This window comes from Symsagittifera roscoffensis, chromosome 1 (genome assembly GCF_963678635.1).
Source record: "Symsagittifera roscoffensis chromosome 1, txSymRosc1.1, whole genome shotgun sequence".
Lineage (NCBI taxonomy): Eukaryota > Metazoa > Xenacoelomorpha > Acoela > Convolutidae > Symsagittifera > Symsagittifera roscoffensis.
In genome coordinates, this window is record NC_087062.1 from 394156 (window position 1) to 418488 (window position 24333).

Genomic DNA, 24333 nt, shown 5'->3' on the forward strand with positions numbered 1-24333 from the left:
CCAAATACCCCCTCCCTACTTTAGTCCTTCCTCGACAGACTTCACTCATGTGTTCCCAATGAATGTCAAAAGTGCTTCGTCATCCCCACACCATACCAACCACTTCTTTCAATCTCCTCAAAACCCTGCCACACTCACTTCTCTTTCGCTCTGGTCCAATCCAGTCGAGGCTTCTCCTTCACTCGGGTTGCATCAGCTCTCAAGCACATCAGTCGAGCTCAACGTTGGCTCATAGCTTGGCTATGAAACCAAAACTGTGTCTCTGACTTGGATATGACGACGAAATATCACTCAAGTACTGTAAACAACCAAAACCAAGCAATCACCTTCTCAGAAGTGCTGTACTAACGTGTCAATCGTTCCGGATGGAAATTTCATGCGCTGCCTCTAGATGGGGCAACTACAACAACAACATTGATCGAAAGAACCACAGATATCAAACAGCTCGCCGGAGATAAACAGCTCTAGTGCGTCCAAGTGGAAAAAACTCACCTACCACCCGCCCTCCCCTGCCTCGAAATAAAATCGGAATCTCTGTGTTTATAATTGCTCAGCATGTACTTCATTTATGTTTACTAATTGTGAGGCGCGAATTTGAGAATTTTTTAGTCATGTGATTCTAACAATTTGTGGTTTGTGTCTAAGTTATATTTTTATAACAAGATTAGAGCGTCACGTGTTTCTAAAAAGAGAGTTCCTTTGCGTCTTTAATCTATTTTGTTCACCGCAGTTCGTATGATACGCAGTATATTAGCTACGAAGAAAAAAGTATACCTTACTCTTGTTAGCTCTCCAGAAGGTGTTTAGTTGATCTATTTGTAGCTGCTAATTAGATCTGTCGCCGAAAACATAATTGTTCATTTGAAACTTATTGTGAGCATAGCTCTACCGAAAAAAAAATGTGAGCATGATTGAAAATGCTAAATTTGTCTCTACTGAATGTGAAAATTTATCCTCCTACCGTTCCCAGATCCTTGGCAGGTGATTGGACGGCACATCTCAAACATCCCTCCCCTGCTGAAAGAGAGATCGAGAGACATGCTCGTTACTTGGGAGACAGAGGCCATTTGATCACCTCAATCAGTGCTCCTGACATTGCATCTTCTGGCCTTGTGACAGAGCGAGAGCTGCGGCATATTCTGAATCCGACCAAAAAATACGACTTCAGTTTCGACAATGAAATCGCAGTGACTAATTTGTTTTTCAGTGAGAAACAGAAACAGTTTTTTAAGTTCAAACAGATCATTAAAGCGCCTGACCCGAAAACCATCCAACATTTTCTCAGTTTTTTGCCCATTTTTGCTAAAATTTTCCAGTCTTTGGAGAAGTTTTTGACAATATGCATTCGTTTTGAAGAAAAAAATGACGAGTTGGCTGAGCTTAAAAAAGAGATCAGAAGCTGGAAGGAAAAAAATAGTGATATTGAGCTGGAATTTGCAGTGGGCAGCGAAAGCTTCTTCTGTTTGGAGCCAATGAGAAGGAGTCGTCAGAGGAAGGAAGAAGAAGAAAAGTTGAGATTGCTTTTGGGAAGCATGCTGAGATCATGTGGAGCTGACGAAGACTGCATGTTGACTCTGCAGAGAAAAAACATACTTCTCGGCCGACAAAAACTGGATCTTGTTGAAGATCTGGCAAAGATAGCGAGCAGCTCCGATAACCACAACGGTCTAATATCAATTCCAAATGGCCAAGACCTTATTGGCAAATGTGCAGAACGTGAAACGGATAAGTATGGAACGTTGAGTTGTGAAGCAGTGCGAAAATATAGCGGGGAAATTGCAGATTTCTACGACAAAGTAATCAAAGCGATGGCGGATAAAATGGGAGGAACTGCCGTCTATTCAGTCTCTGAGAAGATGCTGCATAGCTACATCAAGATGGCAAAGGGACATCGATACGAGTTTGACTGGACATTGTTCACGCACAACAGTGTGTTCTTCATTGAAGTCAGTGATGCCAAACATCGTAATAAAGTAAGTTTATAAAAGTGAAAAAGACTTCCTGCTACTGCTTATTTTTAGCCCCATAAAAAGTTTGATTAATAAATGTTTAAATCAATTTCTTCATTTTATATGGTTTCGCTCTGGGGCAAAACCATAGGTTTTTGTTTTCTTTTTCACTTAGTTTAGAGTGAAAGAAGTGTTTACTTTTTTGCAGCTCCTTGATGAGCGTTGTTTTTGTTAAAGAAAAATTTTTTTAGGTTTAAGTTGCTCTACTTCGCAAAAACTGTCACAAAATTGTATTGTCTGAGTTTGAAACTTTATTCAGATAGCTTTTGAAAATTTTTTGATTGAAAAAGCGATACACTATCTTTATGGGAAATTGTATGACAAGCATTTATGGAAAAGGCTTGTCATACCATTTTCATTGAAGGGTATTATATCACTTTCAGTCAACTAGTTTTTTTAGAAGAACCATAAACTGAAGTTAGGGATGAAAATCCGGCCAAATTTGTTCATCCTCATATAAAATCTCAAAAAATCGAAGAAAAAAATCAGTATTTTGAAGCAAAAATTGCGTGCTTGGCAGAAGACGTGTAAAAAAGTTGGTTTTTGCGTTTATAAGTCCAATTCGAAAAGCTACTGTAATTACTTCTTTATACTTTTTGAGCACCATAAAAAGTACTAATTACGACTAAAAATTTACTTTTTCCTTGGACTCCATGTATAAAATTATTATAGGCATTTTTATTGTATGGTCCTTAACCCGGGATCTTTCATAAAACCTCGACCAGGATGTTCGTTGCAATATAGCGATGTTCGATGCATGACTAATTTGTTTAAAAAAAAACGTTTAACCTTTTTACAGGGTCTAGAAGGGCCGGAGTTGCGGAAGCTGAAACAGATATTCACCACGATCGTACCATTTGCACTGCAACTCATTCACTGTCTGATGACACAGCCGTCTTTGAGTATACCCAAGTCCACTCATCGACACTTGATTAAGAATTTCCGTGACAAGTACCTGAAGGTAGTGGTATTTGTGAAAGGCATCAGCCAGAACCAGTGGCGCAACTTTATCTGGTATAACTCGCCGGGTGTCTATATCAGGTATGAAGCTATTGCCGAGATGCCCTTCCGAAACGGAAAGTACCTTATACCGTTCCTCTACATTGCTGCTGTTGATGAAGAAGCAAGGAGTGATTTTCTGGCTGCGAAAGTGCACCAGATGGAAATCAGCAGAGATAGCAGACACAGCCAGTGGTTCTACGGTAAACTGCAGGGGCCTCAGTGTACGTTGGAAGAGTGTCTGAGGACTGCACAATTGCAGAAACAGAAGAACAGTTACGACATGCAAGCACATGTTGACCGAGAAGGGATGCTGCTTAAATGCATGCGATTCATATTCTCCCAGGCTGCACGTGAACACTATGCCTGTAAGTATGTTTGCGGTGTGCATCCGAGTTGTGAAAGATCATTTTTTCTTTTCTCCACCTGCGAATTTTGCGCCGGATTTTGAAAATATTGGCATGCGGAAATATTAAGGTATCACAATTATATTTAGTTTTCAAAGTTAGACTGGTAAAAGCATTGGTTAAAGAAAATTGATGCTCATTTGAGGCGATTGAAAAAGAAAAAGAGCCAAAGAAAGGATCTGTTACCGGCCAACAAATATATAGTTAGATTGAGAGTGGCGGCGTATCATTTTGAATGCATCTCTTCGCGCATACTTTTCAGTCGGCCATTGGTTATACTGTTTGAGTTTCGTTCCGTTCGAGCTCTGATTTAAATATGTAAAGAACAACACCGTGTCAAATGGAAATAAATATTAATGGAAATGCGTCAGTTGAATATCCGGAAGTGATGCATGATGGGATTTGGTCAAAAATTGTTTACCAAATGTGACGTCCCTTGGGTCGGAGAGAGATCTAACAGGACACACTCTTCTCTTCTCCGCAGCATGCTGCATTTCTGCAACAATATGACTTTTAGGCGGCCTCAGCAATCAGCAGCTGGACTTGATCAATGACCGCGCAAACCCCTTCAAGTTTATCTTGGGCGAGCCAGGCACTGGCAAGTCATACGTTTGTATGGCACTAGCCAGAAAATACATGATGGAGCTGAAGTTTGACAAGATATTCTACCTCATTCCGAAAGAGAAGAGAGCATGCAGAACCTTTGTGGAACGATCATTCCGCGACCACTTCGGAATTGATGTTACAGATTGTGGCCACTCGCGTAAGTCTTCTCTTATAATTGTACCACAGTCAACCACCACAATTACTCCGCACAAGTGTCATGGCCGTATAATGTTTGGCCATGTACTAAAATATCAAGCATTTGTATTCCGGGCTCTTTTCCTTTTCTTCCTGCAAGGTTTTACAAGTAATTGTTTCGTTCATATCGTCGGATTACTACTAAAACTAGCATGCTGACTAATTAAGCTTTGACCAACATATTTTGTCTTCCTACTTAACCTTGTAAAACCTCTCGTTCCACGCTAAAATGGAATCTTGTATGAGGTGAGGGTGGAAGAAAAAGCCATATTTTGCTCTCCTCATTCATTTTGAGTAGTTAATTGCCCTTGCAGTTAGCAAAAGTTTAGTAACTGGGTACAAAAATTTTTCCCAGTGAATAACTTTGTTAATCGAACTCGCACGTGAAAAGGCTACATGTGTTTATTTTTCCTAATTATTAAATCGAACTCAAAAAACATTCTTTACATTAGCGTCCTACATCTTATAGGCGTCCTGCTTCTGATGGGCCTTCTGCTTCGTATAGGAGTCATGCTTCTTATAGGCCTCCTGCTTCTAATAGGCCCTCTGCTTCATATAGGCATCCTGATTCAAATAGGCCTCCTGATTCCAATAGGCCTCCTGCTTGTAAGACGAGTTCCGCTTCTATTGGGCCTTCTGCTTCTATTGGGCCTACTGCTTCAAATGAGCCTTCTGCTTCAAATAGGCCTACTGCTTCAAATGGGCCTTCTGCTTCAAATGGGCCTACTGCTTCAAATGGGCCTTCTTCTTCAAATGAGCCTCCTGCTTCTAATAGACCTGCTGCATATCTTTATGAGACGTTGTTGGTGGACAGTTTGTAAATACGATTTTTGGGAATCCTTGTTCCTTATTCGGGATTAACTCTCTAGCATCATGAATGTTTTGTAGCGAGATCGATGTCGTTGAATGTGTCGTCCAGTGCTCATAAGTGGTTGTAATCGTTTTTCTGTGCCAACGTGGGTCGGATAGGTTTTCCCCCTCGCGACCTCGCGCTGTCGGGGACGAATCCCCCTTTGTAATCTTTTGTTTAGTTTCGTCGTCTCATTTTGTCTAGGTTGGTCTCCACTGTTTTGATGCAATTTATATAATTTTGTTTCTTTTAGAATTTTCGTTCGCTGATTTTCAAGTGTGCAGTTGGTCAAGTGAGTTTTTGTTTTGAATCTGATGACCGTTTTCGATATGTTTGGAAATTTTGAAGTGCACTTGAGATTTCAATTGAGCTGTTGCGTTCCTTTTATTTTTGCTCAGTTGATTTGGAGCTCGATTTCGAGTGGCTAGTTCGTTGAGTATGACGTCAATCAACTAAAGATTGGAAATGAACGAGTCAATTGACGCCTCAACAAATTCCTCATCTTACTAGCTGGGGTGTAGTGCTAATCCTAATGGGTTTCTGAGCGTATAGTCTATTAATCCCACTTTTGTTCCTGTCAAGTGTTTTTATATCAAATGTAAATGGGATTAATCTATTAATCTACCTAGTGAGCTTGCTTTGGCTAGTGTTTGATCGTTCGCTGGCGCTTAATGCACTAATTAAAGCCTGGTGGTCTGTGATGAAGGTGAAGTTTTTGCCATATAAATAGTATTTGAAATGTTCAATCGCCCACTCGATCCATAATAATTCTACCACTCGATCCTTAATAATTGTAACTCGTTTACGGAGTAGACGAGTATAAAAATACTCGTATACTCCGTAACGAGCGAACAATTACAGACTAGCCTGCTTTGGCTAGTCTTTGATCGTTCGCTGGCGTTCATTGCACTGATTAAGCCGGGTGGTCTGTTGTGAAGGTAAAGTTTTTGCCATATAAGTAGTATTTGAATTGTTCAATCGCCCACACGATCCTTCATAATTCTAACTCGTTTATGGAGTATTTTTCTTCTAGGGAATTCAAGAACCTTGACGCATATACAATTAGTACCCAACCCTCGTCGGTGAATTGTTCGAGGACAACTTCTAACCCAAAAGTAGATGCGTTACATATCACCCGGGTCTCTAAGTTTTGGTTTAAGTGTTTGTTTGTGTTAAAAGTGTTCAGTTTTTTCAGATGCGAGTTTTAGGATGTCATGGAATGCTGATGTGTGCTTTGGCTCCAAATCCAAAGTTTTGTGTTTGTCTGAACTTTTTAGCAATGGTTTCAGTGCGGATGCAGCTTTTTTCGAGGTTCGGTAGTATCATGTGAGGTGATGTTGATGTATCGAACTCATGAAATTTTTAGTTGTTTGAATGTTTTCGGTGTAGTGGTATTTTGTATTGCGTCGGTTTTACGAGTTAGTGATTTAGTGCCCTCGCTACTTAAATGGTAGCCAAGCCATTTTTCCTGTTCGCAGGCGAACTTGCATTTGTCCAGTGAAATTGCTAAGTTTTCGTCGTTTAGGTTTTACAACACCTTGTGTAATAATTCTTTGTGTGTATCTTTTGACACTTTTGTTACAATTATTATGTCTTCAAGGTATGCAAATGTGTTTTCGAAATTTGTGAGTGTGAGCTCTATAGCTTTTTGGAATTCGCCGGCATATCCGTGAGGCCATAGAATCCCGTTTGGAACTGATAAATTCTCGTCGCTTTGCCCCCATTGAAGCTGAACTTGCACTGGTTTCTTGTTTCCACATCCAGAGCGATTTGGAGTATGCATAACGTAGATCGATTGTCAAGAATAGTGTTTTCTGTTTTGCTTCCGTCTTGATAATCGGTGCAATTTTGTCTAGTAATAATTCGATGTTGGGCATTTGATATTTTTAATGTGGATAAATTTATTGATTTTCTTCGAATCTATTGCCAGTTTCACCGTTTTGTTCTTTTTTACTGTTATGAAAATTGGGCCGATGAACTGCTTGTCTGAACACTTATCTTGTTTGTTGACGTGATTTTGATATATCAGCTTGTTTAATTCCGCTTCTACTCATTCTTGTAAATATATTGGTAGTCGTCTTCCTTTTTGTTGTATTGGGTTATGTATCAAGTCTTTTATGAATTGAGTTCGCTTTACGTGGTTTTTTTTCCCGATTCGAACGAATAATTGTTGGAAATTCCCTTCAACCCAGTTTTTATTTTCCTTGTCTGGTGCTGCTTCTTTTTCGTGGATACTCAGGACCTGGTTGTGTTTTGGTTTGTCTTGTACTGGTCTGATGCCGATTTTTGGTAAAATGCTTCACCCGATGATATTAGCTTTTTGGCCGCCTACAATGATGAATGGTGCAGATTGGATGGTCCATCCTCCGGTTTCCACCGCCATGATCACATTTGGATCACTGTATTTTCTATTGTAACAGGCAAGGTTTCGAGCGGCTTCCTCCGATGGGATATTTTTGAATATTACTGAGCGGTCGGTCTTCCTGGATGTCTATGGAGTTTCGTACTTCAAATGCTTCTGAAATCGCCAAAACAGTAAAGCTGTCTTGTGGGATTTCTTCTCAGCCGTTTGATGATGTAAATTCTGCGTACGTCACTGGGTCGTTGTTGTCTTCGTTGTCAGTGATTTCCTCTTCGTATTTCCGTTGACTTCTGTTTGTCTCTTGCATATAGTTAACATTTGTTGATCTGCAGACTTTTGCGAAGTGACCACGTTTAGCGCGATTCGTGCTTATTTTGTCTTTTGCTGGGAATGATTGTAAGTGGTTTGGACCAAAGTGTTTGCCTTTGTGTTTGCCTTTGTAACACCTTCTGTTCTGTTTATTATGCTGACTTTGATAACCTCACGCGTTGTAGTTTCCACGGAGGAAACTGTTTCGTCCTCTTTGATTTCCCCCGCCCATTTGATTGTTTTGATATCCGTTGGTGCCACCTCTTCCGCGTGAATGAATATACCCCATCGCTTCCTGTTTAAGTTTTGTTGTGGTTGTTGATGTTCCAAACCGATTTGTTTTCATTGCCTTGCTGTGCTCTATACCTTTTTCTCTCCTAATTGCGTGTTCGTACGCTGCCCGTGGGGACTTAGATCCTGCTAAAACTTATTCGGCTATCTTTTCGTTTGACATATGGGCCGTGACGAACCCATTCGTCTACTCTGTCCCCAGAGTAGGCCTGTGATGCTAATAAATCTACGAGGTCCGCATGAAATTGTTCCAACGTCTCGTATTTTGTTTTCGAAATATGAAGTTCTATCGTTCATAAGCTATAATTCTTGTCATGACGAAGATACCTTGAAAGATTCGCATGCGGTCTCTTGTCGCCGATTGAATGTCAAGACTCGGTCTTTTCTGGTGCAATGGTCGTTGACCTTCTGCTCTCAGACATAGAAATATATAACTTCTTAAATTGGCATCCGCCTCATCCCAAAGTACGTTGTTGCAAAAAACGCCTTTGTCTCTGATTTTTTTTGTGTTTTCCCAACTGACTTTTTTTCTTGGTTGCAGATATCTCGGTCGCGCTTTTGCGCTTCTGTTTCTCCATTGATTTCAACTTTGTAGGTTGGTTCGATATTTTGGAGGTTTTGCTCCGAGCAAAATTTTTACCTCTATTCCGTCTTTGGCAAACCCAGCCATTTCCATCATGGCTGCCCACTTTGAACATTCCAGTGGTGGTTCTACTGATGCATTTTGCCAAAATGGTGGAATACTCAGCGGGTTCCTATATCCTGCTAGCTGCGCAATGTCATACCGCTGTTCTAGAATCCGAACGGATTGGCTTTATATCTGAATACTTAGTTCTGTCTAAAGAGAGATAACTGAATTCAAGGCAACTGACCGGTTAAGCTCACCGATACGTTTAGTTCATATCGGTCTAGGCCATCTGCTTGGCCTTCGAATGAGAAGTATATCTGTATAAATACATCATATTAATTTACGCCAATCCGCCTGACCTAAAAAAGGTACAATTTTCGAAGAGTTTATGATAAAAAAAATGATAGTTAAAAGTTTTTTCGTGGTAAAATTTTAATTTGATTTAAGTTTGAATTTCAGTAGGACAACTGAACTTGAACTTTGACTTGTTTTAGAGAAAATTGTGATTGCAGACTGCCAAAGATCAGTTCTGGAGCAATTGTTAGAAAAGGAAGCTGACTACTTTGGCCGAAAGATGGGCCTGATAATTGACGAGTGCCTGGTGTCTTCACTGAAGGAGACACTTGAATTGGGAGGAGGACTCTCTCTCCTATTTCCCCATTTCGACATGGTCTGCATTAGTGCTTCGGTGGGGGGTCAGATGGAGTGCAAGCAGGGCCACTACGGACTCCTATACCCCACTGGATTCCACAGATACGTGTTAAACGTCGGCTACAGAAGCTCTAGTAGTATCCTCCTCTTCAACTCCAAGATGCTGCACTCCATCACCAGGTGTCCACTTGACTCCAACCACATATTATCCCTTCTATCATCCATTGTAGCTTCCTCTCTCATAAACGGAAGCCACCAAAAATAACATTTTGAAGGGTTTTCCATTTTAATTTTCCATTGGCTGCAAGCTTTTAGGAAGTCTGGCTATTTTCATTTTAAATGCCCCTGTAACTTTGTTTACTTTCGTTCCGTTAATTCCTTCATTTCCTATTTCCTAACTAGCCTAGCGTATTGTATAACAGGACTGCTGGTATCAGGGCACAATCCTAGACTATCCTAACTATAGATGTCAGACTGTCAATATCAAATCTTAAGCATTAAACTTTGAGTCGATATAGGGGCATAATATAAACAATTACTTTGTCTAATTTAATTTTTTTAGAGATTTGAAGGTGTTATTTGCCGCACATAATTACCGCGTTAACAGAACGGACGTTTCTCGGGTGAAACGATAAGAAAAGAAAGAATTTCGTTAATTACACTAGCAAACAGAGTGTGTTAGTACGAACCTTTTTTTTCCAACTTAAGTCGCAAATGTTGGTGCCACGGTTGGGGCACTTGTACGGGTTTTTGATAGAATGTGCTTTGACATTCGAATAGTAATAAGTTAACACTGTTGATGCGTTTTTAATTTATCAATTGAACCGAAAAAGTTATTTGTTTCAAACAACATATCAATAATGAAAACTCGATTTCTGAAATTTTCTAACTCAATATATCTCGCAATTTTTTGAAATGCTTAATTTATACATAATGGTTTTTATGCTTTGCAATTTGTTACATGCAAAATTAGTGTGGATGCCTTCAGTTTGTTATATTCCAAATTATTACTTGCAAAATTGAGTCTATATGTGTTTGGTGCACTTTTGGGGAAACGCATTCGCAATTTATTAGCAAATGTAGCTGCTTAATACTCGACTAGTTATTGTCTGTTATTAAACTTTTTATTTAAGCGTGGCTGAGTGTATAGTGCCTGAGACTCAAAATCTCTTGATTGCATTAGGTCGCAGATTCGAATCCTACACATAGCCGAGTTTTTGCTAATTCGAGGCTTATTTCTACTTTCTCTTATTTCACTTGATAGAGCTAATTTTTGGGCGTGTTTTTGCAAGTGTTTGCGAAGCGCAGCTTCGCCTCTGTAAAATGTGTAAATAATCAATTATTGCGACAAATAGAGACCATATAATGGGTTTTTAATGCATTATAACATATTGTAGTTCATTTTTAATTTCAATAAAATCGATCGTTTTCTTTACATGAAATCCATAAAAAGTGATCACATGTGTAGATGTTCACTCTATTTCGCCCCACGTCTTACAGTCACCGCCTCCATCCCCCGCCCCGCCTCCACTTATGCGCTAAAAATGCAGAAGGGCAAAGAGGGTGAGCTAGGCGAGGGCGCATTTCTATTTATTTACTTATCTTGAGTGTACATCAAATAATCAAAGAGCAGACGTCAGATTACTAATTTAGCCCAAGAAAGGATAGTAAGAAAGCCAGAAATAGGCTTGTTGAACGCTACGCTAACAATGAATCAACAAAAATTAATCAGAGCAGTTAAGTTGCACCAAAAAATTAAAATTTGTATAAATATGCATTCAAAACAAAAACTTAACACAGGTAGCTCTGGGGTGAAGCTGCTGAATATTCGGCTTCATAAATTAACCTAAAGGTATAAAAAACTAATATAATTTGTAAGATTAAGAGCAGTAAGATAAGACAAACCAGGGTCCAGCTCAACTCAGCCGGGAAACCAAGTTTCTCCGATTTTTCCTCACTTCCTTTCCTTGAGTCCACGCGCTGGTCCCTTCGACGAGGTAGCCAGCAGGCCTTAGAATGCACTCAGAGAAGTTAGAAACCTCAGCTTATTCCTCACTTCCTTTCCTTGAGTGCACGCGCTGGTCCCTTCGACGAGGTAGCCAGGCCTTAGAATGCACTCAGAGAAGTTAGAAACCTCAGCTTATTCCTCACTTCCTTTCCTTGAGTGCACGCGCTGGTCCCTTCGACGAGGTAGCCAGCAGGCCTTAGAATGCACTCAGAGAAGTTAGAAACCTCAGCTTATTCCTCACTTCCTTTCCTTGAGTCCACGCGCTGGTCCCTTCGACGAGGTAGCCAGCAGGCCTTAGAATGCACTCAGAGAAGTTAGAAACCTCAGCTTATTCCTCACTTCCTTTCCTTGAGTGCACGCGCTGGTCCCTTCGACGAGGTAGCCAGGCCTTAGAATGCACTCAGAGAAGTTAGAAACCTCAGCTTATTCCTCACTTCCTTTCCTTGAGTGCACGCGCTGGTCCCTTCGACGAGGTAGCCAGCAGGCCTTAGAATGCACTCAGAGAAGTTAGAAACCTCAGCTTATTCCTCACTTCCTTTCCTTGAGTCCACGCGCTGGTCCCTTCGACGAGGTAGCCAGCAGGCCTTAGAATGCACTCAGAGAAGTTAGAAACCTCAGCTTATTCCTCACTTCCTTTCCTTGAGTCCACGCGCTGGTCCCTTCGACGAGGTAGCCAGCAGGCCTTAGAATGCACTCAGAGAAGTTAGAAACCTCAGCTTATTCCTCACTTCCTTTCCTTGAGTGTACGCGCTGGTCCCTTCGACGAGGTAGCCAGGCCTTAGAATGCACTCAGAGAAGTTAGAAACCTCAGCTTATTCCTCACTTCCTTTCCTTGAGTCCACGCGCTGGTCCCTTCGACGAGGTAGCCAGCAGGCCTTAGAATGCACTCAGAGAAGTTAGAAACCTCAGCTTATTCCTCACTTCCTTTCCTTGAGTCCACGCGCTGGTCCCTTCGACGAGGTAGCCAGCAGGCCTTAGAATGCACTCAGAGAAGTTAGAAACCTCATCTTATTCCTCACTTCCTTTCCTTGAGTCCACGCGCTGGTCCCTTCGACGAGGTAGCCAGCAGGCCTTAGAATGCACTCAGAGAAGTTAGAAACCTCAGCTTATTCCTCACTTCCTTTCCTTGAGTCCACGCGCTGGTCCCTTCGACGAGGTAGCCAGCAGGCCTTAGAATGCACTCAGAGAAGTTAGAAACCTCAGCTTATTTCTCACTTCCTTTCCTTGAGTGCACGCGCTGGTCCCTTCGACGAGGTAGCCAGCAGGCCTTAGAATGCACTCAGAGAAGTTAGAAACCTCAGCTTATTCCTCACTTCCTTTCCTTGAGTCCACGCGCTGGTCCCTTCGACGAGGTAGCCAGCAGGCCTTAGAATGCACTCAGAGAAGTTAGAAACCTCAGCTTATTCCTCACTTCCTTTCCTTGAGTCCACGCGCTGGTCCCTTCGACGAGGTAGCCAGCAGGCCTTAGAATGCACTCAGAGAAGTTAGAAACCTCAGCTTATTCCTCACTTCCTTTCCTTGAGTCCACGCGCTGGTCCCTTCGACGAGGTAGCCAGCAGGCCTTAGAATGCACTCAGAGAATTTAGAAACCTCAGCTTATTCCTCACTTCCTTTCCTTGAGTCCACGCGCTGGTCCCTTCGACGAGGTAGCCAGCAGGCCTTAGAATGCACTCAGAGAAGTTAGAAACCTCAGCTTATTCCTCACTTCCTTTCCTTGAGTGCACGCGCTGGTCCCTTCGACGAGGTAGCCAGGCCTTAGAATGCACTCAGAGAAGTTAGAAACCTCAGCTTATTCCTCACTTCCTTTCCTTGAGTGCACGCGCTGGTCCCTTCGACGAGGTAGCCAGCAGGCCTTAGAATGCACTCAGAGAAGTTAGAAACCTCAGCTTATTCCTCACTTCCTTTCCTTGAGTCCACGCGCTGGTCCCTTCGACGAGGTAGCCAGCAGGCCTTAGAATGCACTCAGAGAAGTTAGAAACCTCAGCTTATTCCTCACTTCCTTTCCTTGAGTCCACGCGCTGGTCCCTTCGACGAGGTAGCCAGCAGGCCTTAGAATGCACTCAGAGAAGTTAGAAACCTCAGCTTATTCCTCACTTCCTTTCCTTGAGTCCACGCGCTGGTCCCTTCGACGAGGTAGCCAGCAGGCCTTAGAATGCACTCAGAGAAGTTAGAAACCTCAGCTTATTCCTCACTTCCTTTCCTTGAGTCCACGCGCTGGTCCCTTCGACGAGGTAGCCAGCAGGCCTTAGAATGCACTCAGAGAAGTTAGAAACCTCAGCTTATTCCTCACTTCCTTTCCTTGAGTCCACGCGCTGGTCCCTTCGACGAGGTAGCCAGCAGGCCTTAGAATGCACTCAGAGAAGTTAGAAACCTCAGCTTATTCCTCACTTCCTTTCCTTGAGTGCACACGCTGGTCCCTTCGACGAGGTAGCCAGGCCTTAGAATGCACTCAGAGAAGCTAGAAACCTCAGCTTATTCCTCACTTCCTTTCCTTGAGTCCACGCGCTGGTCCCTTCGACGAGGTAGCCAGCAGGCCTTAGAATGCACTCAGAGAAGTTAGAAACCTCAGCTTATTCCTCACTTCCTTTCCTTGAGTCCACGCGCTGGTCCCTTCGACGAGGTAGCCAGCAGGCCTTAGAATGCACTCAGAGAAGTTAGAAACCTCAGCTTATTCCTCACTTCCTTTCCTTGAGTCCACGCGCTGGTCCCTTCGACGAGGTAGCCAGCAGGCCTTAGAATGCACTCAGAGAATTTAGAAACCTCAGCTTATTCCTCACTTCCTTTCCTTGAGTCCACGCGCTGGTCCCTTCGACGAGGTAGCCAGCAGGCCTTAGAATGAACTCAGAGAAGTTAGAAACCTCAGCTTATTCCTCACTTCCTTTCCTTGAGTCCACGCGCTGGTCCCTTCGACGAGGTAGCCAGCAGGCCTTAGAATGAACTCAGAGAAGTTAGAAACCTCAGCTTATTCCTCACTTCCTTTCCTTGAGTCCACGCGCTGGTCCCTTCGACGAGGTAGCCAGCAGGCCTTAGAATGCACTCAGAGAAGTTAGAAACCTCAGCTTATTCCTCACTTCCTTTCCTTGAGTCCACGCGCTGGTCCCTTCGACGAGGTAGCCAGCAGGCCTTAGAATGCACTCAGAGAAGTTAGAAACCTCAGCTTATTCCTCACTTCCTTTCCTTGAGTCCACGCGCTGGTCCCTTCGACGAGGTAGCCAGCAGGCCTTAGAATGCACTCAGAGAAGTTAGAAACCTCAGCTTATTCCTCACTTCCTTTCCTTGAGTCCACGCGCTGGTCCCTTCGACGAGGTAGCCAGCAGGCCTTAGAATGCACTCAGAGAAGTTAGAAACCTCAGCTTATTCCTCACTTCCTTTCCTTGAGTCCACGCGCTGGTCCCTTCGACGAGGTAGCCAGCAGGCCTTAGAATGCACTCAGAGAAGTTAGAAACCTCAGCTTATTCCTCACTTCCTTTCCTTGAGTCCACGCGCTGGTCCCTTCGACGAGGTAGCCAGCAGGCCTTAGAATGCACTCAGAGAATTTAGAAACCTCAGCTTATTCCTCACTTCCTTTCCTTGAGTCCACGCGCTGGTCCCTTCGACGAGGTAGCCAGCAGGCCTTAGAATGAACTCAGAGAAGTTAGAAACCTCAGCTTATTCCTCACTTCCTTTCCTTGAGTCCACGCGCTGGTCCCTTCGACGAGGTAGCCAGCAGGCCTTAGAATGAACTCAGAGAAGTTAGAAACCTCAGCTTATTCCTCACTTCCTTTCCTTGAGTCCACGCGCTGGTCCCTTCGACGAGGTAGCCAGCAGGCCTTAGAATGCACTCAGAGAAGTTAGAAACCTCAGCTTATTCCTCACTTCCTTTCCTTGAGTCCACGCGCTGGTCCCTTCGACGAGGTAGCCAGCAGGCCTTAGAATGCACTCAGAGAAGTTAGAAACCTCAGCTTATTCCTCACTTCCTTTCCTTGAGTCCACGCGCTGGTCCCTTCGACGAGGTAGCCAGCAGGCCTTAGAATGCACTCAGAGAATTTAGAAACCTCAGCTTATTCCTCACTTCCTTTCCTTGAGTCCACGCGCTGGTCCCTTCGACGAGGTAGCCAGCAGGCCTTAGAATGCACTCAGAGAAGTTAGAAACCTCAGCTTATTCCTCACTTCCTTTCCTTGAGTCCACGCGCTGGTCCCTTCGACGAGGTAGCCAGCAGGCCTTAGAATGCACTCAGAGAAGTTAGAAACCTCAGCTTATTCCTCACTTCCTTTCCTTGAGTCCACGCGCTGGTCCCTTCGACGAGGTAGCCAGCAGGCCTTAGAATGCACTCAGAGAAGTTAGAAACCTCAGCTTATTACTCACTTCCTTTCCTTGAGTCCACGCGCTGGTCCCTTCGACGAGGTAGCCAGCAGGCCTTAGAATGCACTCAGAGAAGTTAGAAACCTCAGCTTACTCCTCACTTCCTTTCCTTGAGTCCACGCGCTGGTCCCTTCGACGAGGTAGCCAGCAGGCCTTAGAATGAACTCAGAGAAGTTAGAAACCTCAGCTTATTCCTCACTTCCTTTCCTTGAGTCCACGCGCTGGTCCCTTCGACGAGGTAGCCAGCAGGCCTTAGAATGCACTCAGAGAAGTTAGAAACCTCAGCTTATTCCTCACTTCCTTTCCTTGAGTCCACGCGCTGGTCCCTTCGACGAGGTAGCCAGCAGGCCTTAGAATGCACTCAGAGAAGTTAGAAACCTCAGCTTATTCCTCACTTCCTTTCCTTGAGTCCACGCGCTGGTCCCTTCGACGAGGTAGCCAGCAGGCCTTAGAATGCACTCAGAGAATTTAGAAACCTCAGCTTATTCCTCACTTCCTTTCCTTGAGTCCACGCGCTGGTCCCTTCGACGAGGTAGCCAGCAGGCCTTAGAATGCACTCAGAGAAGTTAGAAACCTCAGCTTATTCCTCACTTCCTTTCCTTGAGTCCACGCGCTGGTCCCTTCGACGAGGTAGCCAGCAGGCCTTAGAATGCACTCAGAGAAGTTAGAAACCTCAGCTTATTCCTCACTTCCTTTCCTTGAGTGCACACGCTGGTCCCTTCGACGAGGTAGCCAGGCCTTAGAATGCACTCAGAGAAGCTAGAAACCTCAGCTTATTCCTCACTTCCTTTCCTTGAGTCCACGCGCTGGTCCCTTCGACGAGGTAGCCAGCAGGCCTTAGAATGCACTCAGAGAAGTTAGAAACCTCAGCTTATTCCTCACTTCCTTTCCTTGAGTCCACGCGCTGGTCCCTTCGACGAGGTAGCCAGCAGGCCTTAGAATGCACTCAGAGAAGTTAGAAACCTCAGCTTATTCCTCACTTCCTTTCCTTGAGTCCACGCGCTGGTCCCTTCGACGAGGTAGCCAGCAGGCCTTAGAATGCACTCAGAGAATTTAGAAACCTCAGCTTATTCCTCACTTCCTTTCCTTGAGTCCACGCGCTGGTCCCTTCGACGAGGTAGCCAGCAGGCCTTAGAATGCACTCAGAGAAGTTAGAAACCTCAGCTTATGTATTACTAGATGTAGTACTAGTTTAAGATTTATTAGCTGTTTCATATTGCATTTTCTTAGTTTTAACTATTCACTATCCTCACCGGTGAACCCACTAGATGTATTACTAGTTTAAGATTTATTTGCCTTTTCAGGTTGCATTTTCTTAGTTTTAACTAGTCACTATCCTCACCGGTGAACCCACAAGATGTATTACTAGTTTAAGATTTATTTGCCTTTTCATGTTGCATTTTCTTAAATTTAACTAGTCACTATCCTCACCGGTGAACACACTAGATGTATTACTAGTTTAAAATTTATTTGCCTTTTCATGTTGCATTTTCTTAGTTTTAACTAGTCACTATCCTCACCGGTGAACCCACTAGATGTATTACTAGTTTAAGATTTATTTGCCTTTTCATGTTGCATTTGCTTAGTTTTAACTAGTCACTATCCTCACCGGTGAACCCACAAGATGTATTACTAGTTTAAGATTTATTAGCTGTTTCATATTGAATTTTTTTAGTTTTAACTAGTCACTATCCTCACCGGTGAACCCACTAGATGTATTACTAGTTTAAGATTTATTTGCCTTTTCATGTTGCATTTTCTTAGTTTTAACTAGTCACTATCCTCACCGGTGAACCCACAAGATGTATTACTAGTTTAAGATTTATTTGCCTTTTCATGTTGCATTTTCTTAGTTTCAACTAGTCACTATCCTCACCGGTGAACACACTAGATGTATTACTAGTTTAAAATTTATTTGCCTTTTCATGTTGCTTTTTCTTAGTTTTAACTAGTCACTATCCTCACCGGTGAACCCACTAGATGTATTACTAGTTTAAGATTTTAAGATCTATTTGCCTTTTCATGTTGCATTTTCTTAGTTTTAACTAGTCACTATCCTCACCGGTGAACCCACAAGATGTATTACTAGTTTAAGATTTATTTGCCTTTTCATGTTGCATTTTCTTAGTTTCAACTAGTCACTATCCTCACCGGTGAACACACTAGATGTATTACTAGTTTAAAATTTATTTGCCTTTTCATGTTGCTTTTTCTTAGTTTTAACTAGTCACTATCCTCACCGGTGAACCCACTAGATGTATTACTAGTTTAAGATTTATTTGCCTTTTCATGTTGCATTTTCTTAGTTTTAACTAGTCACTATCCTCACCGGTGAACCCACAAGATGTATTACTAGTTTAAGATTTATTTGCCTTTTCATGTTGCATTTTCTTAGTTTTAACTAGTCACTATCCTCACCGGTGAACACACTAGATGTTTTACTAGTTTAAAATTTATTTGCCTTTTCATGTTGCATTTTCTTAGTTTTAACTAGTCACTATCCTCACCGGTGAACCCACTAGATGTATTACTAGTTTAAGATTTATTTGCCTTTTCATGTTGCATTTGCTTAGTTTTAACTAGTCACTATCCTCACCGGTGAACCCACAAGATGTATTACTAGTTTAAGATTTATTAGCTGTTTCATATTGCATTTTTTTAGTTTTAACTAGTCACTATCCTCACCGGTGAACCCACTAGATGTATTACTAGTTTAAGATTTATTTGCCTTTTCATGTTGCATTTTCTTAGTTTTAACTAGTCACTATCCTCACCGGTGAACCCACTAGATGTATTACTAGTTTAAGATTTATTTGCCTTTTCATGTTGCATTTGCTTAGTTTTAACTAGTCACTATCCTCACCGGTGAACCCACAAGATGTATTACTAGTTTAAGATTTATTAGCTGTTTCATATCGCATTTTTTTAGTTTTAACTAGTCACTATCCTCACCGGTGAACCCACTAGATGTATTACTAGTTTAAGATTTATTTGCCTTTTCATGTTGCATTTTCTTAGTTTTAACTAGTCACTATCCTCACCGGTGAACCCACAAGATGTATTACTAGTTTAAGATTTATTTGCCTTTTCATGTTGCTTTTTCTTAGTTTTAACTAGTCACTATCCTCACCGGTGAACCCACTAGATGTATTACTAGTTTAAGATTTATTTGCCTTTTCATGTTGCATTTTCTTAGTTTTAACTAGTCACTATCCTCACCGGTGAACCCACAAGATGTATTACTAGTTTAAGATTTATTTGCCTTTTCATGTTGCATTTTCTTAGTTTTAACTAGTCACTATCCTCACCGGTGAACACACTAGATGTTTTACTAGTTTAAAATTTTTTTGCCTTTTCATGTTGCATTTTCTTAGTTTTAACTAGTCACTATCCTCACCGGTGAACCCACTAGATGTATTACTAGTTTAAGATTTATTTGCCTTTTCATGTTGCATTTGCTTAGTTTTAACTAGTCACTATCCTCACCGGTGAACCCACAAGATGTATTACTAGTTTAAGATTTATTAGCTGTTTCATATTGCATTTTTTTAGTTTTAACTAGTCACTATCCTCACCGGTGAACCCACTAGATGTATTACTAGTTTAAGATTTATTTGCCTTTTCATGTTGCATTTTCTTAGTTTTAACTAGTCACTATCCTCACCGGTGAACCCACAAGATGTATTACTAGTTTAAGATTTATTAGCTGTTTCATATTGCATTTTTTTAGTTTTAACTAGTCACTATCCTCACCGGTGAACACACTAGATGTATTACTAGTTTAAAATTTATTTGCCTTTTCATGTTGCATTTTCTTAGTTTTAACTAGTCACTATCCTCACCGGTGAACCCACTAGATGTATTACTAGTTTAAGATTTATTTGCCTTTTCATGTTGCATTTGCTTAGTTTTAACTAGTCACTATCCTCACCGGTGAACCCACAAGATGTATTACTAGTTTAAGATTTATTAGATGTTTCATATTGCATTTTTTTAGTTTTAACTAGTCACTATCCTCACCGGTGAACCCACTAGATGTATTACTAGTTTAAGATTTATTTGCCTTTTCATGTTGCATTTTCTTAGTTTTAACTAGTCACTATCCTCACCGGTGAACCCACAAGATGTATTACTAGTTTAAGATTTATTTGCCTTTTCATGTTGCATTTTCTTAGTTTTAACTAGTCACTATCCTCACCGGTGAACACACTAGATGTATTACTAGTTTAAAATTTATTTGCCTTTTCATGTTGCTTTTTCTTAGTTTTAACTAGTCACTATCCTCACCGGTGAACCCACTAGATGTATTACTAGTTTAAGATTTATTTGCCTTTTCATGTTGCATTTTCTTAGTTTTAACTAGTCACTATCCTCACCGGTGAACCCACAAGATGTATTACTAGTTTAAGATTTATTTGCCTTTTCATGTTGCATTTTCTTAGTTTTAACTAGTCACTATCCTCACCGGTGAACACACTAGATGTTTTATTAGTTTAATATTTATTTGCCTTTTCATGTTGCATTTTCTTAGTTTTAACTAGTCACTATCCTCACCGGTGAACCCACTAGATGTATTACTAGTTTAAGATTTATTTGCCTTTTCATGTTGCATTTTCTTAGTTTTAACTAGTCACTATCCTCACCGGTGAACCCACAAGATGTATTACTAGTTTAGATTTATTTGCCTTTTCATGTTGCATTTTCTTAGTTTTAACTAGTCACTATCCTCACCGGTGAACACACTAGATGTATTACTAGTTTAAAATTTATTTGCCTTTTCATGTTGCATTTTCTTAGTTTTAACTAGTCACTATCCTCACCGGTGAACCCACTAGATGTATTACTAGTTTAAGATTTATTTGCCTTTTCATGTTGCATTTGCTTAGTTTTAACTAGTCACTATCCTCACCGGTGAACCCACAAGATGTATTACTAGTTTAAGATTTATTAGCTGTTTCATATCGCATTTTTTTAGTTTTAACTAGTCACTATCCTCACCGGTGAACCCACTAGATGTATTACTAGTTTAAGATTTATTTGCCTTTTCATGTTGCATTTTCTTAGTTTTAACTAGTCACTATCCTCACCGGTGAACCCACAAGATGTATTACTAGTTTAAGATTTATTTGCCTTTTCATGTTGCATTTTCTTAGTTTTAACTAGTCACTATCCTCACCGGTGAACACACTAGATGTATTACTAGTTTAAAATTTATTTGCCTTTTCATGTTGCATTTTCTTAGTTTTAACTAGTCACTATCCTCACCGGTGAACCCACTAGATGTATTACTAGTTTAAGATTTATTTGCCTTTTCATGTTGCATTTTCTTAGTTTTAACTAGTCACTATCCTCACCGGTGAACCCACAAGATGTATTACTAGTTTAAGATTTATTTGCCTTTTCATGTTGCTTTTTCTTAGTTTTAACAAGTCACTATCCTCACCGGTGAACACACTAGCTGTATTACTAGTTTAAAATTTATTTGCCTTTTCATGTTGCATTTTCTTAGTTTTAACTAGTCACTATCCTCACCGGTGAACCCACTAGATGTATTACTAGTTTAAGATTTATTTGCCTTTTCATGTTGCATTTGCTTAGTTTTAACTAGTCACTATCCTCACCGGTGAACCCACAAGATGTATTACTAGTTTAAGATTTATTAGCTGTTTCATATTGCATTTTTTTAGTTTTAACTAGTCACTATCCTCACCGGTGAACCCACTAGATGTATTACTAGTTTAAGATTTATTTGCCTTTTCATGTTGCATTTTCTTAGTTTTAACTAGTCACTATCCTCACCGGTGAACCCACAAGATGTATTACTAGTTTAAGATTTATTTGCCTTTTCATGTTGCATTTTCTTAGTTTTAACTAGTCACTATCCTCACCGGTGAACCCACTAGATGTATTACTAGTTTAAGATTTATTTGCCTTTTCATGTTGCATTTGCTTAGTTTTAACTAGTCACTATACTCACCGGTGAACCCACAAGATGTATTACTAGTTTAAGATTTATTAGCTGTTTCATATTGCATTTTGTTAGTTTTAACTGTTCACTATCCTCACCGGTGAACCCACTAGATGTATTACTAGTTTAAGATTTATTTGCCTTTTCATGTTGCATTTGCTTAGTTTTAACTAGTCACTATCCTCACCGGTGAACCCACAAGATGTATTACTAGTTTAAGATTTATTTGCCTTTTCATGTTGCATTTTCTTAGTTTTAACTAGTCACTATCCTCACCGGTGAACACACTAGATGTATTACTAGTTTAAAATTTATTTGCCTTTTCATGTTGCATTTTTTTAGTTTTAGTTAGTCACTATCCTCACCGGTGAACACACTAGATATATTACTAGTTTAAGATTTATTAGCCGTTTCATATTGCATTTTCTTAGTTTTAACTAGTCACTATCCTCACCGGTGAACCCACTAGATGTATTACTAGTTTAAGATTTATTTGCCTTTTCATGTTGCATTTGCTTAGTTTTAACTAGTCACTATCCTCACCGGTGAACCCACAAGATGTATTACTAGTTTAAGATTTATTTGCCTTTTCATGTTGCATTTGCTTAGTTTTAACTAGTCACTATCCTCACCGGTGAACCCACAAGATGTATTACTAGTTTAAGATTTATTTGCCTTTTCATGTTGCATTTTTTTTAGTTTTAGTTAGTCACTATCCTCACCGGTGAACACACTAGATATATTACTAGTTTAAGATTTATTAGCCGTTTCATATTGCATTTTCTTAGTTTTAACTAGTCACTATCCTCACCGGTGAACCCACTAGATATATTACTAGTTTAAGATTTATTTGCCTTTTCATGTTGCATTTGCTTAGTTTTAACTAGTCACTATCCTCACCGGTGAACCCACAAGATGTATTACTAGTTTAAGATTTATTTGCCTTTTCATGTTGCATTTTCTTAGTTTTAACTAGTCACTATCCTCACCGGTGAACCCACAAGATGTATTACTAGTTTAAGATTTATTTGCCTTTTCATGTTGCATTTTCTTAGTTTTAACTAATCACTATCCTCACCGGTGAACCCACTAGATGTATTACTAGTTTAAGATTTATTTGCCTTTTCATGTTGCATTTGCTTAGTTTTAACTAGTCACTATACTCACCGGTGAACCCACAAGATGTATTACTAGTTTAAGATTTATTAGCTGTTTCATATTGCATTTTGTTAGTTTTAACTGTTCACTATCCTCACCGGTGAACCCACTAGATGTATTACTAGTTTAAGATTTATTTGCCTTTTCATGTTGCATTTGCTTAGTTTTAACTAGTCACTATCCTCACCGGTGAACCCACAAGATGTATTACTAGTTTAAGATTTATTTGCCTTTTCATGTTGCATTTTCTTAGTTTTAACTAGTCACTATCCTCACCGGTGAACACACTAGATGTATTACTAGTTTAAAATTTATTTGCCTTTTCATGTTGCATTTTTTTAGTTTTAGTTAGTCACTATCCTCACCGGTGAACACACTAGATATATTACTAGTTTAAGATTTATTAGCCGTTTCATATTGCATTTTCTTAGTTTTAACTAGTCACTATCCTCACCGGTGAACCCACTAGATGTATTACTAGTTTAAGATTTATTTGCCTTTTCATGTTGCATTTGCTTAGTTTTAACTAGTCACTATCCTCACCGGTGAACCCACAAGATGTATTACTAGTTTAAGATTTATTTGCCTTTTCATGTTGCATTTGCTTAGTTTTAACTAGTCACTATCCTCACCGGTGAACCCACAAGATGTATTACTAGTTTAAGATTTATTTGCCTTTTCATGTTGCATTTTTTTAGTTTTAGTTAGTCACTATCCTCACCGGTGAACACACTAGATATATTACTAGTTTAAGATTTATTAGCCGTTTCATATTGCATTTTCTTAGTTTTAACTAGTCACTATCCTCACCGGTGAACCCACTAGATATATTACTAGTTTAAGATTTATTTGCCTTTTCATGTTGCATTTGCTTAGTTTTAACTAGTCACTATCCTCACCGGTGAACCCACAAGATGTATTACTAGTTTAAGATTTATTTGCCTTTTCATGTTGCATTTTTTTAGTTTTAGTTAGTCACTATCCTCACCGGTGAACACACTAGATATATTACTAGTTTAAGATTTATTAGCCGTTTCATATTGCATTTTCTTAGTTTTAACTAGTCACTATCCTCACCGGTGAACCCACAAGATGTATTACTAGTTTAAGATTTATTTGCCTTTTCATGTTGCATTTGCTTAGTTTTAGTTAGTCACTATCCTCACCGGTGAACACACTAGATATATTACTAGTTTAAGATTTATTAGCCGTTTCATATTGCATTTTCTTAGTTTTAACTAGTCACTATCCTCACCGGTGAACCCACTAGATGTATTACTAGTTTAAGATTTATTTGCCTTTTCATGTTGCATTTGCTTAGTTTTAACTAGTCACTATCCTCACCGGTGAACCCACAAGATGTATTACTAGTTTAAGATTTATTTGCCTTTTCATGTTGCATTTGCTTAGTTTTAACTAGTCACTATCCTCACCGGTGAACCCACAAGATGTATTACTAGTTTAAGATTTATTTGCCTTTACATGTTGCATTTTTTTAGTTTTAGTTAGTCACTATCCTCACCGGTGAACACACTAGATATATTACTAGT

The 24333-nt window shown here is 40.4% G+C and overlaps 1 protein-coding gene across 1 annotated transcript in view; it reads left to right on the plus strand.

Moving 5' to 3' along the window:
- The first annotated feature begins 738 nt into the window (after positions 1 to 738).
- Positions 739 to 24333, plus strand: part of LOC134856895 (uncharacterized) — a 29340-nt gene continuing 5745 nt past the window's right edge. Inside the window, exons 1-4 of the mRNA XM_063873190.1 lie at positions 739 to 1973; positions 2809 to 3376; positions 3933 to 4178; positions 9151 to 9487. Of these exons, the coding sequence (XP_063729260.1) occupies positions 918 to 1973; positions 2809 to 3376; positions 3933 to 4178; positions 9151 to 9487 (2207 nt within the window). The 5' untranslated portion in view covers positions 739 to 917. The remainder of the gene's footprint in view (positions 1974 to 2808; positions 3377 to 3932; positions 4179 to 9150; positions 9488 to 24333) is intronic.